Raw genomic sequence first — 18,399 nt, forward strand, 5'->3', positions numbered from 1 at the left:
AAGGGGCAAACCTCGTAACAAAATAAGTGTTCTTTATACAAATAGCCAGAAGAGAAGGTAACTAAAACATACAGAAGCATTATCAGAACGGTACACTTTTCAGAACTTTTATGTAAATCTTTGAGAGCTAGCTCGACATTCTTCAGAGGTTCTTTTACAGCATCTTCTTTAAAGTTCTAAGAACCAAATTCTGCCTCCCTTTAAGGCCAAAAGTAGCCATGTGTCTGCACTCCAGGAAAGAATTGGTTCTTATAAGTACAGAGGAGTTTGTAACCTATACAAATGTAGGTCACTGATTAGTCCTGTTTTATGAAAGAGAGGGAACCAGTTTGTAACTGAATGGTTTTTTACATATAACAGAAATATAGGGCTGAGAGAGACTTCAAGAGACTGAGTCCCCTGCTCAAGGCAGGACCATCCCTGCCTAAGCCATTCCACACATATTCGTCTAACCTGTGCTTAATTCCAGTAAGCTTCCACCCTGTCATATTAGTTAATTATTGCTTATTTTCTTCTTTACTCATATGCTTCATTTTAGTGCCCTGTGATATTAATTTTACTGTGCCAAAGTGTTCAGTATATTTGCTTTAATTGTATTTTTGTTATTTGTTTTCTTTGTTATCATATTGTTGAAAAAAGGCTTTGTGGGGAAAAATAACATCAAATTAAGTGATCCTTTTTCTTTATCTAAGCTGCCAGGGAGCAGCAGATCCTGGAGAAAGAGAGAAGAGCAAAACTTCAGTATGAAAAGCAAATAGAAGAAAGATGGAGAAAACTTGAAGAACAAAGGCAAAGAGAAGAGCAGAAAAGGGCAGCGGTTGAAGAAAAACGGAGACAGAAGCTTAAAGAGGAAGAGGTGAGGAGTACAGAAGCATACTGGACAGCCACCATAGGTAGCTAGCTAGCTGTAGGATGTAACTGACCAGACCTTGATATGAATTCCAAACTTTGCAGCTCAATGGACCACACCTGCAAAATATTGGTAGCCCAAGGGCTGCACCTAAAATTTACATAGGTCTGAGAACTACACAAAGTTTATCTCCACTGATACATGTGTATGTGAACGTGCATGTGCACACACACAGACCTCCTTTGCTTCAGAAATTACATCAACACTAAGTACTTTGTGAACAGCAGGAGAGACAGGTATCAATAAGAGAATTGGCACTATGGTTCTGAAAACTTATCATTTTAGCAGAAAATATTGACATCGCTAATGTCTCTCTTTTTTTTCCCAGTAGATAAATTAAAGTTTCCAGCCTTCACATATCCACACTACATATCTATGCCTTCTTGCCCCTTTTACTGTATTTTCTTTCATACCATAAGATGCAAGCATGCACCTTGTTTTTGGGAAGAAGGAAGGAAGGAAAAAAAAAAGATTTATAGCCTCATGGAACAAACAGAACTTAATCTTCAGCTCACTCACCCTCCCTTTCTTGCTTAGACAACAGCTATGCTTTACACAGCTGAATTGGCTGCTTTTGCCTGAGCAGGAAAGGGAGGGTGAATGAACTGAAGATCTGCCCCTGCTCCAGTTCAGCTGTGAAAACTGTAGCTGCTGCTCTGCCTCTCCCTCCTTACCACTGCTGGGGGGGTGGAAGGAAGAGTATGTAAAGGAGCAGCAGCCATCTTATAGCATCTGTGTGCTTCTTTATTACAGGCAGAAAATGAGCTTCCCTTCTTAAGCCATGCGCCCTATTTTGGAGAACTAGTTTTTGGGGCAGGGTGCATGTGGGATGCAAATAAATATGGTACTTTTTTCTTTCTTCAGCTTTTGTTCCAATAACTGCATCTTATACTAGATCAAGGCCCTCCAGCTCGTGGCCCATGAGGGGTTAATTTGTGACTCTCTGGGCTTTCCCCTCACCCTGCACTGCCACTCTTCCCATTGTTCAGGGATTCTGGGCTCCCCTTCCTTATTCTGGCTTCTGTTTCCTGCCTCTGCCCCAGGGACATGGCAGGGTGGCACAGCCTATGGGGCCATTGGAACCATGCAGCGTCGTACAGCTGTAGACTGCCTGGGCAAAGAGATTACAAGATTTAGGTAGCAAGGAAGAGATTAAGGCAGGAAAATCAGAGGCAGTGACACTAGAGTTGGGCAAGGAGATGGTGACTGGAATGAGTAACCTGAGGAATAAAGATTGGGCCCGAAAGAGAAAAGAACTGGAATAAGGAGGCATGGGGGCTGGGGACACAGTTACCCACATGGCATGCAGTATGCAGCCTGGGGAGCCTACACTGATTTGGCTTGTGTGGCATGTTGCTTCCATTGGTGCAGCCTGCACTATGTGTGTGGCCCCTGGTTGCTTAGAAGTTAGACAGCCCTGAACTAGATTGTAACGCTGAACTAGATTGTAACGCTGAGGCAGAGACTATGGCATTTTTTAAATGTTCCCAGTACAGTAGGACTTTAGGTTCTACTTAATAGAAGTAGTAGTTATAGCTGTCCTACTTTATCAATGACATGACCACAGACATTGTACAGTGCAGACTGGAATCTGTGTGGAGACAATATACTAAAGGTAGATTTGGGGCCTGATCCAGTATGACAGTTCTTTCTTTGGCAATTGCAGTGTTTTATGTTCAGTAATCTGGTAGGAAGTCTTTTGATAAAAATAGCCATTTCCAAAAAAGATTTCTCAAATAGAAGCCTTACCTAGCTCTGGACTTATGCTGCTGGTTATCAAACATGTAATAGATCTTCAGTAAGGTGGGTTTTTTTCTTTCTGAAAGTACAATTAAAGAATGGTAAATCAAGTAACTACAGGTGAACTTAATCTACAGTCTTTTGTGTGTACCTAGTAAAATGTATCTCCAGACAAACTGAATACCGCATATCCTATGAGCCACTGACTTTATTTAATCTTGATCCCTGCTTGGTCTGTTTTCCCTCTCTGATAATTGCTAAACTTGTTTCTGAGCATTTTTGGAAGTCTCGCAAGTGGTGGAATAATCTTTTCTGAATCAGTTTGTATAAAACTTTCAGGGGCAAACAAATATACCCATCCCCTCTGCTCTGTGCTCCCATGTCACCTGTAAAGAAATCCTCTATTGTTCCACTGCTTTGGCAGGTGTTGGCCAATCCCTTTGGTCTCTTTTGAAATATAGTTAAGTGTTTTGAAAATAACTTTTCAACTGTTAAGATCTGGCTTCCAACCTACAGAAAATGCAGGCAGAGCTTTTCAAAGCCACTACTGGACTGAGGTACATATGTCGCATTACAATGGATTGGAATTTTGGGTACTGACAGATGTGGGGAAAAAATGCACTTCACCAGAAGTAGCAGTGTGTTAGTTTGACCTGGCTCTGCAGCGTCCGTATAGATCAGGCCCTTTAGTGGGGCTTTTTGGTGCTTTTCTGTAATAGCTGATTCAATCAGCTATTAGAGAAAAACACCAAAAAGCTCCACTGAAGCACTCAATCTATATAGATGGTGGGAAAGTCAGCTGCAATGAATGTGATGCCTCTTCTGGGCACTGGGCTCAATGTGGAAGTGTGCTGAGTTTAAAGTGCCTTTTTTTCACACATCCACAAACCAGCCTTTGTGTCTAAATCGCTTAGTTTAGAAAAATCACGCTGAGCTTTGCATGTTTATAGCTAGAATACAGTGTTTATGGGTGCAGAATGTGCTTATCTACAACCTTCCTAGCTAGTTTGTTTTCTATCCATGCAAGTTTTCTACTCTTCTTATTCTCTGTAGCCCAAGGGCATTCTATTCCTCTCAAGAGCCTGGGTCATTTCTGCAACTGGGGAGGTATGATTGCATCATGTGTAGATGTGCCTTTAATCTGCCTTGCTGGGGTACTGACACGGGTAAAGTCATAGCAGCAGAGACTTCAGCATGGGCTGTGTAGGCCTGCCCAGTTCCCTGGCTATTTGCTTGGCTGCTAAAGCCCTATGCCACCACAACTGCACTGTTATTGGTGCCTGAGAGAGCTTTATTAAATCAGGTCAGATATGTCTTCACATGCTTTAATCAACTCTGAGTACAGCAAAGACAGAAAAGAAGAGAAACCCAAGCTGGGTAAAGTCAGACAAAACTATCTTGCAGCACCAGAAATATTTTTTGTCTCTTAATTTCTATCCAAACACGCAGGTCAACTGGATACTTCTGCAAAGTGATCACTGATGTTCTTAACATCAAACGTGAGAGCACCACCATTCCAAGAGCAGATTTTACAAATATTAACTATAGTGGATCAGAAGCTGGAAATTACTCTTTAGAATAGATTTTCTGTCTCCTGACCACTAAAAGTTAAGGCATAATTTTTTTTATAATTCTTATTAAACATAAACCTTTGTTCTTCCCTTGTTCTCCTCTTCCCCCCACAAAAATGGAAAATCTAAACTGAAACATGAATAATCTAGGTCAGCTGAAAATACCAACATTTTTATATGTTTATTTTTTTTTTAAAAAGGAATATCCAAAAAAAATGCACTTGCTCACATGCTCTCACTGTCTGCCAAGATCAGTGGCTGCTCAGTATTTTGTTCTTCTGGGCAGTGGCCTGATTTCTGATTCAGGTCTCTCAGTGCAGTTTCTGCAGGCCATTATGCAGACAGGCAACATAAAATGCAGGTAATTAATGTGAATGCTTTATAAGCTTTTAACTTATTTATTTATTTATTTGTTAAAGAAGTAGCAGATTTCTGATAACTTGTGCAGTTACGGTTCAGTTTATAATCTGATGTTTCGAAGGACCAAAACATCTAAATAGATAACATAGAAATGCATATACAGAGAAACTGAAAGGCAAAGTTCCTGAAAATTGGGAATTATGTTTACATTTTTGGTTCTTCCAAGTTAACCCTCTGACATGATGAAATGGAGCATGGTCATATCAAGAATGAGATGTTTTAGTGAAACACTTGCAATGCTGAAGGCAGGGTAGAGTTGTATAAGCTTTGTGAACAAGAGCTGTCCTGTTAGGAAGGCTTGAACAGACAGCAGAGCTACAGATGTTTAAAATGCAGTGCTAAAGGTTTATTTCTGCTGAAAAAAAGACATTGGAGGCCAGGCACCTGAATTTAACAATAACATTTTTATTTACCATTATTATCCTGTTCCTGTTTGACAATAATTGCACTGTGTGTGTGTAACAGTGCAATCTGTCCCTTTAAGACAGCCCTGTTGAAAAAGCCAAGCTGCAGGGAGTTGGGATAAGAAGAGAGTCCCCTGATGGGAGCTTTAAACGCTCTCCCACAAGAGAAGAGGACACAATCGATAAGTGGAATAGTTTGCTGCCAGGAGGAGCGAGGCTGCTATGCCAGAGCAAAAGATGGTTTCTTCCTTGAGTCTGGGATAGGGCAGAAAGGTTTGGTTTGTTTGTTTGTTTGTTTGTTGCAAAGACACGTCTTTGCTTGGGAGGAGTGGCTGAAGAGCTCCTTGGGGAGGCAGCCTGCTTGTGAAGGCCAGCAAGCTAACTGACCACTTATAGTGATAAAAGATGTAAACGTTTATTTTGGTATAAATGCTGAATCTCAATCTCTAGAGTTTCTCAGTAACCTACTCCATCCCTCTGACCAAAAAATTGTTGCAGGAAAAAAATAAAAGGTTTCCATATGTTGTTAGAACAACTTGTTTCTTGACCTGTGTAATTTGTTTCTGACTAATGTTTAAATTACTTAAAATATGGCTTTTCCTGTTTAAACTGTCACATCCAGATTGTGGAACCTGCTTTCTACCTGTGAGAATAATTTACTTCCTTTACAATATATTTTGTCATATGAAACATATGAAGCATTGCTCTTGTTTTCCCTTTGCAGTGAGCAGTGACGGATTTTCCCCTTTTCCAGTAACTTCATTGTCAGGGTAATACTTTTCCAAAGACGTACTGAATTGTGGTAAGCTTCTCTTATTACCTGTCTGGAGAAGGAATAATCTCATGTGCATATACATCACACATATTTCTGTAATTGTCTTTTCAAAATGATCAGGGGAAGTGCACCTATTTAATAGATATAAATGTTTCAGTATTTTTCTCACATATGCATATAACGTCTTCAAAAGAAAAATCTTGCTTCTAAAGATGAACAGAATTTGTATGAATAGTAAAATTTACCAAAATGTTCTGTTTTAGACAGAACCACAACATTTTAAAGCTATTAATAAATTCAGATTGAATTCACCACTTCCAACAAAAAAAGTTTTGGAGCTTTTTCGTAAAAATAGAAGTGTCATCCCCCTTTTTCTTTAAGAGCTGAGCAATTTCAGTAGTTCATGGAAGGGGGGTGGGGGAAAGTTCAGGTTCAAATCCCTCCTCAACCCCAGGGGGAATTGAACCCACATCTCCACCTCCAAGAAGACGGCCTTAATTACCAGGTCATAGCTCTTCTGAGTTGGAGTACTCTCATTCTTTTCTATACTGATTCTGTTCTATTCATATAAATTAAACAGTCATTAAAGGGGAGGGTCTGTCACCTAGGTTGCACATCTTAAAGAATTTTTTATTGCCTCTGTTTCACTTGCTGTTTAAATATTTCATAAGTGTTAGCAAGGAGGACTGAGGGAGACTCACCCAAAAATATTCAATAGGCTGCTGGTTGGTCCACCCATGTGGGAAATAAAAGATTTCATTTTAAATTCCTATCCTGAATGAGTCAGAGAACAGATTTGAACACGGACTTTGGTTTTTTAGCTCATGTTCCTTAAGTTTCTTGAAGTTTTCTTCAAGTTTCTTCAATGTTTTGTGTCAAACAGAAACAGAATTTTTCAGTATTTGGGTTTTTATTTTGGTGAGAAAAATAGTTTAAATAAAAATCTGTTTGATAGGTTATTTATTTATTAATGTATGGTTCAGCAGATGAATTAAAAATGGTTTATTCACACAGTCCTACTTGTGGCATACCTGTGATGGGAAAGCCCATCTAATCTGAGTACGAAATATTTTTTATTGGTATTGAGTCTTGAGGGCTCTCAAGTAGACTCTTGAGAGAGAGAGAGAGAGAGAAGTGGTTTATTCATTTCATAGAACTGAAAATCCTTTACCCAGCTATTTTATATTTTAAATAGCTTTCAAAGATGAGTTTCACCCATTCTGATCCATTTTCACTCTTGTTCCCTGTACTATGGAGTATGTAACAGCCAGGGATGGATTAGTGAAAGTGGAGCTGTCTCAGCACTGCCCTTCTCCAAGGTACTGATCGTTGAAGGCCAAATTACAGAGTGGAGCTGAAGTGTTTTGTATTCCGTTTGACTAGAAGCAGTTCCTGAGAGAGAAACTGTATGAATATGGGGAGTAAAAGAAAAAAGAAACCGAATATTACTTAGTCTTAATACTGTTTACCAGTTACTTTGGTCCTAGGTGATGTTGACTGTACCTCTATGTTTATTCAAACTTTATTGAAGAAAACACACTCCCCTTCACAGAAGAAGAATAAAGTGCTATTTTTAATAGGGTGTAGCCAATGGTTTCTGGCCCAGGGGAAAATAAATTTGTGCTGTGGAATTTGATAAAATGTTTGTCTTTTCATATATTTGTTCTAAAGCTCCTCTGAAATTGGAGCATTTTGGTGTCTCCTTTAGAATGTACCAGAATCACATTTTTAGATGTCACATTATTTTATGTTTTGTTTCATAAAGCAACAAGCACGCCTGTAGAAATGTAATGTTGGACTACCAAAAACTTAAAAGCACACTGCCAGCTTTACCCATGTGCTATTGTTTAAATGGACAATTCTGCAAAATGGACAGATGAAACATACACAGCCCTGTTGCCTAACTTCAAGACACCTTAGTAACAGCTATTGCAAAAAATCTAGCAGCACTAGAAGGAATCCTTGTGGTTAAATATTCATATGGAGTACATTCCATGTTTATGAAGTTCACATTTAGAAGGAGTACAGACTTCAAAATCCAATAGATTGGAAATATTCATGACTGTATGGAGTTAATTAGTCTTAATTGAAATATATGTGAATAAATGTTTTATAACTAGTGAGTTCCTTCTCATTATTTGTTTTTAATAGAGTATTAATGTTATATATTCTTGTAATCTGGTGTAATATATGCTGTTATGTATTACATAATGCTATAATTATACTATTATATGTTAGGTGTAAATCAGTTAAGATTGCTGGACACATAGCATATTATGCAGTAACCCACAGACAGGGAACCAAAAAAGTCCTCTTTTTCTTCACCAATAGACGTAAGTTTTACAATAACTATAGCTATTTATACCAGGAAGCATACTATGTAATCTTAACTCTCCCCTGCGCTCCCCCTCAATCTTTTGTACTTACCCCTTTCCCAGAAGATTCTGGGTCAATATTAATAGCTGTAGCTGTGAGTGTTTAGAATAGAAATAGGTTTTGTTAAAAGAGCATAGTTCAGTAAAGCGTGGTGTAGTAAAGACTGGCATCCCAACTTCTGTGGTTTGTACATTCCATATATTTCTTTCATGTAAAAAATCTTCCTCTTGTTATATCAAAGACCCACACAAATAAAAGACTAAGCCAGGGGTTGGCAGTGTTTTTGGGCCAAGTGCCAAACCCCCCTGCAACCTGGACTTCGAAGCTGTTGGCATGCCAGGGGAAGCTAGTGGAGGAGTCGCACCTGATCCTTGTCATGACAGTACAGCCCTGACCCCTTTCCCCCTTCTCTGAGCTGCACAGGCAGGCTCCTGCTGCCCTCTACAGGCAGCTGCAAGTTTGCAAGTGGCTGCACTGGGGGTCTGGAGCTCTGGCCTGGCTTGTTGCCAGCAGCAGCTTCATGGGCACCTCAGAGCATGGCAGGGAAGGGGCCAGGGCAGTGCAGCCCTCAGCCCCTTCCCCACTGTGTGCCCTGAGGCACGTGTGCCACTGCTCCCACCATGGAGCTGGGCTGGGGCTCTGGACCCCTGGTGCAGCTGTTTACAGCAGCTCACTGCTGCCTGCTGTGAGCATTCTGGGCTCTATGGCGGGCAGCAGCTGCCCAGAGCCTGGTCTATATGTGGCATGCCAAGCAAAATGGCCTCCCCTGCCATACTCTGGCACTTTTTCAAGGGTTGCTGACCCCTGGACTAAACTGATTTGAGTTTGAAACTAAACTGAAGTCCAACTAGCTTTGAGCATCAAGGACAATAAAAAGTCGTTTTTCAGATATGTGAGGAGCTGGAGGAAAAGCAAGGGCAACACTGGACCCCTGCTGAAACCAGATGGGACAACTGACAGCTGACACCCAGGAAAAAGCCAACCTATTAAATGGGTACTTTGTGTCGGTCCTTCATCAGTCCCATGGAACGCCCATGCCCACCACGGGACAAGGAGGTCCAGGTGAGGGAGATCCCCTGCCCTCCATTAATGCTGACATCGTGAAGGAACACCTAGGGAGACTGGATACCTTCAAGTCAGCCGGCCCTGGACCCATATTGTTCAACATCTTCATTAATGATGTGGACATTGGAGTCAGAAGTGGACTGGCCAAGTTCGCTGATGACACCAAACTTTGGGGCAAAGCATCCACACCAGAAGACAGGAGGGTGATCCAGACTGGCCTGGACAGGCTCAGCAAATAGGCGGACGAGAACCTGATGGTGTTTAACACTGACAAATGCAAGGTTCTCCACCTTGGGAGGAAAAACCTGCAGCATCTGTATAGGCTCGGCAGTGCTACGCTGGCTAGCACTACGGAATAAAGAGACTTGGGGGTCATAGTTGACCTCAAGATGAATGTGAGCCTGCAATGTGATGCTGCGGCTTGTAAAGCGACAAAAACGGTGGTTTGCATCCATAGATGCTTCTCGAGCAAATCCCAGGACATCATTTTCCCATTGTATTCGGCCTTGGTGAGGCTGCAGCTGGAGTACTGCGTCCAGTTTTGGGCTCCACAATTCAAAAAGGATGTGGAGAAGCTTGAGAGAGTCCAGAGGAGAGCCACGCGCATGATCAGAGATCAGGAAAGCAGACCTTACGACGACAGGCTGAGAGCCATGGGGCTCTTTAACCTGGAAAAGCGCAGGCTCAGGGGTGACCTGATGGACACCTGTAAGTTTATCAGGGGGTACCTGGGGGAACATTTGTTCACCAGAGCGCCCCAAGGGATGACGAGGTCAAACGGTTATAAACTAATGCAAGTCCATTTCAGGCTGGACATAAGGAAGAATTTCTTTACTGTCTGAGCCCCCAAGGTCTGGAACAGTCTGCCAGCGGAGGTGGTTCAAGCACCTACATTGAATACCTTCAAGAGTAAATTGGATGCTTATCTTGCTGAGATCTTATGACCCCAGCTGACTTCCTGCCCTTCGGGCGGGGGGCTGGACTCGATCTTCTGAATTCCCTTCCAGCCCTAATGTCTGTGAAATCTATGATTGAGGAGACCAGCACAATGTGCATAATTCATATACCTGCATTATATACTTATATGCACACCCACGAACATACATATGCACACACACACGAATGCACACATGCTCTCTATATCTGCAATATCAATACATTGTTTGCTTTTGTCCAATCTAATCTAAAGTATTTTAGATGTTTATGATAAGACATATAGTTTGGACAGAAATGTGTTTATATTTATTTGAGTTTTTTATTTATATTTAAGTTGCCCTTGTACTACTGGTATTTATAAAGTAACTTCCAGTTTGAATGAGAGAAGAACTTGGACTCTTTACAGTTTTACTTTTCCTGTGTGCATATTATAGTTTATAAGATCAAAGAGAAGGACTTCAGTTAAGATTACTTGCCTCGTGCATATTGTTTTTGAATCTAATTGTTTGTTTTTTAAAGTTCATTTTTGGTAGTTCAGATGGTTCTGTTCTTTAGATCGAGGGACCTTTAGTGGATGGCCATAAGTGTTTTGCCATATGAAAAGAAAATGCTTTTTTTCTGTAGTAAGAATAGATGCTCCTTTTCAGTTTTTCACACTTTATGATTATTTTTGTTTTTAGACTTGATGCAAGGCTCATTACAAACTTATATTCTTTATCATGGCCCAGCATATTGTTTTGTACTGTAGAGGTTGCCTTTGCTGTAGGTAGATCTCATGTATGAAGTAGTTAGTGTTTAAAATTACCTTCATGGATGTAAGGTTTGCAATAAAAGGCAGCAAATTTTGGTGTGTTGTTCATGGAGGAATGCCTCTGTGTTTTTTCTGGGCAACAGACTCGTTTTAGCAGTAAGAAATGGAAAATTGCTTATGCTAACCTGCAGTTGGTGAGTTGTTCGTTGTTGGTTTTTTAAGATGGTTTAAAATATGTTTTAGTAATTTTGTTTATACAGGATGGCTAGGATGATAGAATATGTAATAAATTACCTTCATGGGAAGATGATTTAATGTTTTGTTATTTTCTAATAATGTTTAGGTGTGTTGTTATTTTCTAATAAAAGACACTACATAAGTTACAGCATATGTTTGCAAGTAAAATGTAGACAAAGTCTGAGTCCTTTTCCAATATTTCATATTATCCAGTTGACTCTAATTCACTTTCCCTTCTCCAGATATTTTGAATGTCAGTAACGTGAGTTTTCAAAAACATATGGAGAAATCCTTTTTTTTCTTTAAAGTATTTCATTGTGTTTTTCATGTCATTTGTATCACAGTGCTCTTGGTTATTTTAGGTTGCATCTACACGGGCCTGAGAAGTACCTGGTTTTTGCCTTATGAAACATCCTAATATGAACAAACAGAGAAAAAACCCATAAATTATCTGAGGTAGTAGGATAACTGATGTGCTAGCAGTAATACTTTAAAAAAATGTAATAAACATTTTACAATATGTGTTAGGTACCTTAATGTTGGTAAGTTTAGAAGAAGTGTGTGTGTAGTTTTCTCTTTTTTCTTTTTAAAGAAGGAATTTTAAAGAAAAGGGAGAGGTACTTGTTTTATATAACATTGATGGAAGGATGTTTCATGGACAAAAAGAAGGGGGGGGGGAAGAGTGGGAAGGGACTATAAAGTAGTTGTGTGCCGCAGGAGTCTTGGAAGGACTAATAGGATAATTGGACTGACAGTAAGTAATGTATCAACTGAGTGAAAGCCAATAGGGAGATCGGGCCATTAAAATATAGCAATGAAAAAAGCAGGAGAGGTAGATTATTTTGATATTAGATTGGAGGAGGGAACTGAGTTGGCAGTCAGGAGATTGAAAGAAATAAAGCCAGGAGAAAACTGAAGTATGGGCCAGCAGAATATTGGGGGTTTTTTCAAGCTTCTGTAAAAAAGGTAATATCTGAGTGTTTTGTTGGCTCATATGTGTGTTCACACTCATGTTTTGGGTAGAAGAAAAGGAGGCGGAAAGATGAGAGGCTGCATGGTTTTCTTGAGCATTGGTAATAGACAGTGCTGGTAAAAAAAACAAAGGAAGAACAGGAAGGAAACCTGGAGACTGTTTTTAGCAAGTTTGGCATTAGCTAATGGCAAGATATCTAGGATGTGATACCCCAAAGACCACTGGAGATGCAAGAGTGAACAGAAGACAAGACCTCAGGTTTGAGAGGCAGATTCAGGCGTTGTTAGCATGGAGATGATAGCTTACCCTCTATATTAGACGGGAAAGGGGAGGAAATCATGAACTGAGTGCTGGGATAGACTGATAGAATAGGCAGGAGCTTCCCTTGCTCAGTACCTAGCACAGTGGTTCTCAATTAGGGCGCCGTGAGACCCTTTCAGGTGTGGGCTTTGTCTCTACTGTCATAACCAGCAGGAACTCTGCCATGCATCTCCAGCAGAGCCAGACTGAAAACAGTTTTCGGAGGAGTGCCTCAGTCTTTCCTGGTCTGACCTCACATGGTAGAGCAGATGGAACCGTCCTGGACATCTCTATAGAGCATGTGTTGTCACACCTGGAAGAGCTGCAAGGAGAGTGTATGCTCCTGCCACAGCCTTTTTTTCCAGTCTGGCTCTGCAGAAGACATGTGGCATAGTTCTGCTTGGCTATGGTGAGGACAGACGCACTCCTGTTAAGAACCACTGCCATAAGGACAGGGAATTCACTGAGATGCTGACAGAACACATGATATTGGTATGCTTATGGAAAAAAAAGGATTCATTATGACCAGCCTTGTTTCCATGCAAACGCAGGATGCTTTTTAAAAGAGTTCACAATCTCTTATGTACTATAAATCCAACAGATGAAAAATGTCATTACATAAACTAGGACAAATCAGGTCCTTTTGAATCACTGTATTTATTCAAATCCAAGATGAGAGTCCCATTCCCCCCTTTCAGCATGGGGGGATCGGATTTCATCTTGGTTTGAGTACAAGGTGTGTAGGGTGGGGGGGGGAGAGCAGCTGGTGCAACTCCAGTCCCAAGCCTGAGTCAAGGCTAGAGTAGTAGCCACAGTAGCCGTCTGCTACCTTCCCCCTGCACCCCACTGCTTTCCCCCTACCTGCTACTGTCAGGCACGACTCTGGATCCATTCTTTCCCAGGGTGTGGAGCACATGGAAGCTCTGGTCCCTGCCCAGCTACACAGCAGTGTCCCAGGGCTGGAGCTGTTGCCACTACTGCTGCATGGTCTGACAGGGGTTGGAGCTTGCAAGGCAATGGAGCTCAACCCATGCCTGACAGTAAGCAGAGGTTGGAGGAGGAAGGGGGCAGAGGCTGCAAGGTGCAAGCAAGGGTGCAAGCAGCAGGGGTACAGTTACTCTAGGGGTGTGGCAGGCTGCAGGAGGGGACAAGATGTGGGGGGGGCAGGCGTCAAGGAGGCTGTCTGCTCCCCCCCTACCTATTGCACACTCCTCTCCTGCTGATTTCCATGCTGCTATGGTGGGATGATGAATTAAAGAGGACTCTGTTTACTAGATTGTATTCTGGAAAATTATGACAAATTTATCAATTTTCCATTTATAGAATCTTATTATTGGGCAGGTGTCTTAAATTTAAAGTGATCTTGGATTCATATAAATGTGCTAATTTAATTCAGAGTATTTCCCTTAAAGCATTCCCATTCATATTAACAGGCGTCTTTCACAAAAACGAAAAGCAGAATAGCACATTCTTTTGGCTTTGGGGCTTCATTCCTATCTCAGCTAGCATGGTGTAAATCAGGAGTAGTTCCATTGCAACTTATTCAAAATGTCTTGTGTAAGCAATGGAAAAAAATTTGTCTCAGGGAAAGGGTTGTTTTTTTGTTTGGTTGGTTGGTTTGTTGGTTTTTGGGGGGTTTTTTGACAGGAGCCAACAGTTGCATTGCTGTTGTCTTATGCTGGTGTGGGAAAAGGAAAATGTTAAGAGCCTAGTAAATTGAATAAAGAGTTATCTGGTAAGCTGAGGCAGTACAACAGTGGTTTTCATCTGGGGTGCTGCCAAATCAAAAAAAGAACAACTTGTGGAAAGGTGCCCTTGACTCTCAAAAGGTTGAGAGCCATTGATTTGGTACAATGAGATCCTGATCCTTCTCTAGGATTCTTTAGGGTAGTGGTAGGAAGGTGGGATTGGGAGGGACCTCAAGACTCATGTAGCAGAACCTCACTCATGAATGAAGGATGGATTATTCTTAAACTATCCTACATTGATATCTCTCCAGCCTCTTCTTCAGGAAAACAGAAGCCAGGACAAAGAATTAACTTACTAGATGAAACTAGGGACCAGATGGTGGAGGAGGATATGATGTAGGCTTAACACTTAGCCAGAAGGAGGTCAAGTGAAACCCTGTGATGGAAAGATGCCTTAGAGTGGAAGGAGAATTTAAAAATGGATTGCAAAGGCTGAGTAAAAAGTCTGAGAGATGGTGATCATAGTAAGTAGAATAATAAGCAGGAAGAAGGTGAAGGGACTACAAAGATGGAAAGCAAAGTAAGGCCATACATGGAGGCACATTGATTGAAGGGTTGTCACTCAAGAAAGATTATTTTAATTGTGGGGCTTCAAAGATAGGGTCCCTGGAGCCACATCATCTAGCCCCTGGTGCTAGCCCTGGGCAAAGCCAGTTTGGGACCCTCCTACTGCATGCTGGACCTAGTGTCTGCATTGCCTGCTCTGGCTAGTCTGGGCTTGTGCTACATGTCACTCATTTTGGCTGGTTCAGAATATGAGCCACATGTTGCGCCTGCTCCAGCCAGTCTAGGCCTGGCACTGTGTGTGGTGCTGCCCCAGACTAGCCAGACCAGGCACTGGTTCTGGCATGCAGTGGAGGAGGGAGGGATTTGGGTCCCCTGCATGCTTGATCTGGCACTTGCTGTAACCAGTCCATGACCTGTGCTTCATGCACTGTCCAGCCCAGACCATCCAGAATGGGTACCACAGTCCTAGACCATCCAGAGTGGATGCTGCAGGTGCTTAATCTGGCATGCAGGGGGCAGAAGGTCCATGGGCCTGATCTGGCTGTTGGAGCCAGCCCCAGGCTGCTCACCTGCCCATGGAGTAGAATTGCTCATCAGGCCCATGGATATGAGGTTGAGATCCCTGCTATCTATGGAACATAATAGAAAGGTGTCCAAAAGAGAGGACAGTGTGAGGATTCAGAAGAATTGAAGGTTATTTGGTGGAGAGCTTTTAGGGCTCAGACTGAGGAAGAAGTTGGTGATCCAATGGTTTGGAGATGGTAAAAAGATTTTGAGACTGGCTGTGGGTGTCACAGGGAGGAGTGCTGATGGAGGTGACCAGGGAAAAAAGAGGATTTGAGGAGTAAGAAACCAGTGTCTGTTGAAAGAGTCGTCAAGGAAAAAGAAATGGAGGAGCTGAACTGTACCTTAGTGTTTAAGAAAAAATAGTGAAAGATGATAGGCAGAAGAACAGGACTATGGAAACACTTGTGGTGCTCTGGCCAGGTGCCAGATGACTGGAAAAAAGCCAACGTGGTCCCCATCTTTAAAAAAGGGAAGAAGGAGGACCCAAGCAACTATAGGCCTGTTAGTCTAACTTCAATCCTGGGGAAACTCTTTGAGAAGATTATCAGGGAGCAGATGGGCCAGCATCAGGGATGATGCTCAAGGGCAACCAGCACGGTTTCATTAGGGGCATGTTCTGTCAGACCAACCTGATTGCCTTCTTCAGTCAGGTCACAAAAGCATTGGAGGCAGGTGTCGTGGTGGATGTAGTCTTTCTGGACTTCAGCAAGGCCTTTGACAGTGGTCTTCCCACCCCATCCTCATTAAAAAACTAGGCGACTGTGGCATTGATGCCTACACAGTCAGATGGATTGCAGATTGGTTGACGGGTTGTACTCAGAGGGTGGTGGTGGACGGGTCATATTTGACCTGGGGGGAAGTGGGCAGTGGAGTCCCCCAGGTCTCGGTCCTTGGGCCCACGCTGTTCAGTCTTTTTGGGGTGAGGTGTGCACACTAGTAGGGAAGGACAGATTACAGCAAGACCTGGACAGGTTACAGGGGTGGGCTAACGAAAATAGGATGGGTTTCAATACAGACAAGTGCAGGGTGCTGCACTTGGGCAGTAGGAACCAGCAGCACACTTATAAGATGGGAAACTCCTTCCTTGAGAGCACGGTGGCAGAAAGAGATCTTGGAAACATTATTTACTTCAAGATGAACATGGGCCAACAATGCGAGGTCATGGTCAGTAGAGCTAACAGTACCTTGTCGTGCATCCACAGATGCATCTCAAGCAGGGCCAAGGAGGTGATTCTCCCCCTCTACGTGACACTGGTCGGGCCGCAGCTGGAGTACTGTGTCCAGTTCTGTGCACCTCATTTCAGGAGGGATGTCGACAGCATAGAGAGGGTCCAAAGGAGGGCCACCCGCATGATCCAGGGACAGCAGAGCAGACCCCACGAAGAGAGGCTATGGGACCTTAACTTGTTCAGCCTTCGCAAGAGAAGGCTGAGGGGGGACCTGGTGGCCATCTATAAACTCACTAGGGGGGACCAGCAGGGTTTGGGAGAGACCTTTTTCCCCCAAGCGCCCCCCAGGGTAACAAGGAATAACAGCCACGCGTTGTTAGAGAGTAGTTTTAGACTAGACAGCCGAAGGCACTACTTCCCTTGGAAGTTGGTTCCAGCTCCTAGCCGCCCTGACTGTGAAGTGGTGCTGGCTCCTACCCTGGGGGTCTTTAAGAGGAGGCTCGACATCTACCTGGCTGGGGTCATTTGAGCCCGGTTTTCTCTCCTGCCCAGGGCAGGGGGTCGGACTAGAAGATCTACAAGGTCCCTTCCGACCCTACTTCTATGAATCTATGGAATTGCCAAGGATGTTGGTAGACAGTTTGGAAAAGGGAAATAAGGTGTGTGGGAAGCAGATTATGGCCATGGAAGGCCACTAGCACTAGAATGCTGGGGATTGGGGTGGGCAGAAGGATCAGAGGATGGGTATCCATCTTGAAGAAAGTCAATAAAACCCTAATGCTCAATCAGTAAATTATAGAGAGACCACCTTCGGAAAAAGGTGGCTGCTGAAGCATACAGAAGATTTGTCAAGGTTTAAGGTGAGGCTGGAAGGCCAAAGGAGTGGGAAATGAAGGTCATGTCTAATTATGTCACATTTAAAATTGAGGTAGGGTTTTCAGAGGGACAAAAAATGAGAGAGAAAAGATGAATTGTGGGGGAGAGTTGAGTGGCAGGCGGTCCAAAGCAAGGAAGAGGAAGGATATGGTTAATGATACATGTATCTAAACTGGTCGTATTGAGGTGATGATGTAGCTGTGGTGGTCCAGGAAAAAAGTGAGAAGCAAGAATTTTTGTGAGTGATTATCTTTTATTGGACCAATTTAAAAGATACCACCCACAAATATTCTTGCCTCTTCTACATCTAAATTGAACAGGAACTCAGGATAGGATAAGCATTGCTCTTCACTCTTAAATGTCTAATATGTAGAGGATGTGGTGGTGGAAACAGGGACTTGTTTTAGAAATAAATCAGTCATTCTGCAACGCAACCAGCTTCGTGTTTGAACTGATCATTTATCTGTGCGGCTAGGAGGAGCCGGTGTCATTGCAGCAGTTTAGCTCTACTTTGGAAGGAAAAAAACCTGAAGTCTGCATAGACAAGAAAGAGTTAATGCTTGTCGAGCATTATTCTTACACAAATTGAGTCCAGAGCACAGCAGCAGCCTCTCCAGTGGGAGCAGATGCTAGGCAGTGATGCAACTTGTGTTATTTACTTAGGCCTCTGTTGTGACCTCAGAGGGCTGCAGACAAAGGATACACTTATCTAGAGGTAGGTAGACATACTGATATCTTCTTTATTCTGTCCTTTTTCTTTCACTAGTAACAGGTTCCTGTAATCTTCGTATGTGTGGCAGCAAGCAACGTTTATTTTTAGCATTGATTGCAAAAGCACAGGTGAACCAGTTTGGATTTTATTTCTCTTTTTCTGCAACCAGGAACGTTTAGAAGCTATGATGCGTCGTTCCCTTGAACGTAGTCAGCAGCTGGAACAGAAACAGAAGCGATGGTCGTGGGGAGGAGCACTGGCTGCAGGCTCAGGGAGAGATGGTGAGTGTAACAGGCTGTCTGCATTGCAGATCTTGAAGTGCAAAATGCATACAGTTTAAAAATAGAAGAAAGGTACTTTTA

General features: G+C 42.5%; 1 protein-coding gene across 2 annotated transcripts in view; it reads left to right on the forward strand.

Annotated features, from left to right (window-relative positions):
• The window catches only part of MAP7D2 (MAP7 domain containing 2), a 139,207-nt gene that overhangs the window by 80,833 nt on the left and 39,975 nt on the right, over positions 1-18,399 (forward strand). The window contains exons 3-4 of one of the 2 annotated variants that reach the window (XM_090062508.1): positions 693-856; positions 18,207-18,318. In XM_090062508.1, the coding sequence (XP_089918634.1) occupies positions 693-856; positions 18,207-18,318 (276 nt within the window). Of the gene's footprint in view, positions 1-692; positions 857-17,825; positions 18,041-18,206; positions 18,319-18,399 lie in introns of those variants that run through there. The other variant, XM_090062518.1, reaches the window with a different exon arrangement.

The sequence above is a fragment of the Crocodylus siamensis genome, chromosome 1, assembly GCF_052110815.1.
Source record: "Crocodylus siamensis isolate JL-2025a chromosome 1, ASM5211081v1, whole genome shotgun sequence".
Classification (NCBI taxonomy): Eukaryota; Metazoa; Chordata; order Crocodylia; family Crocodylidae; genus Crocodylus; species Crocodylus siamensis.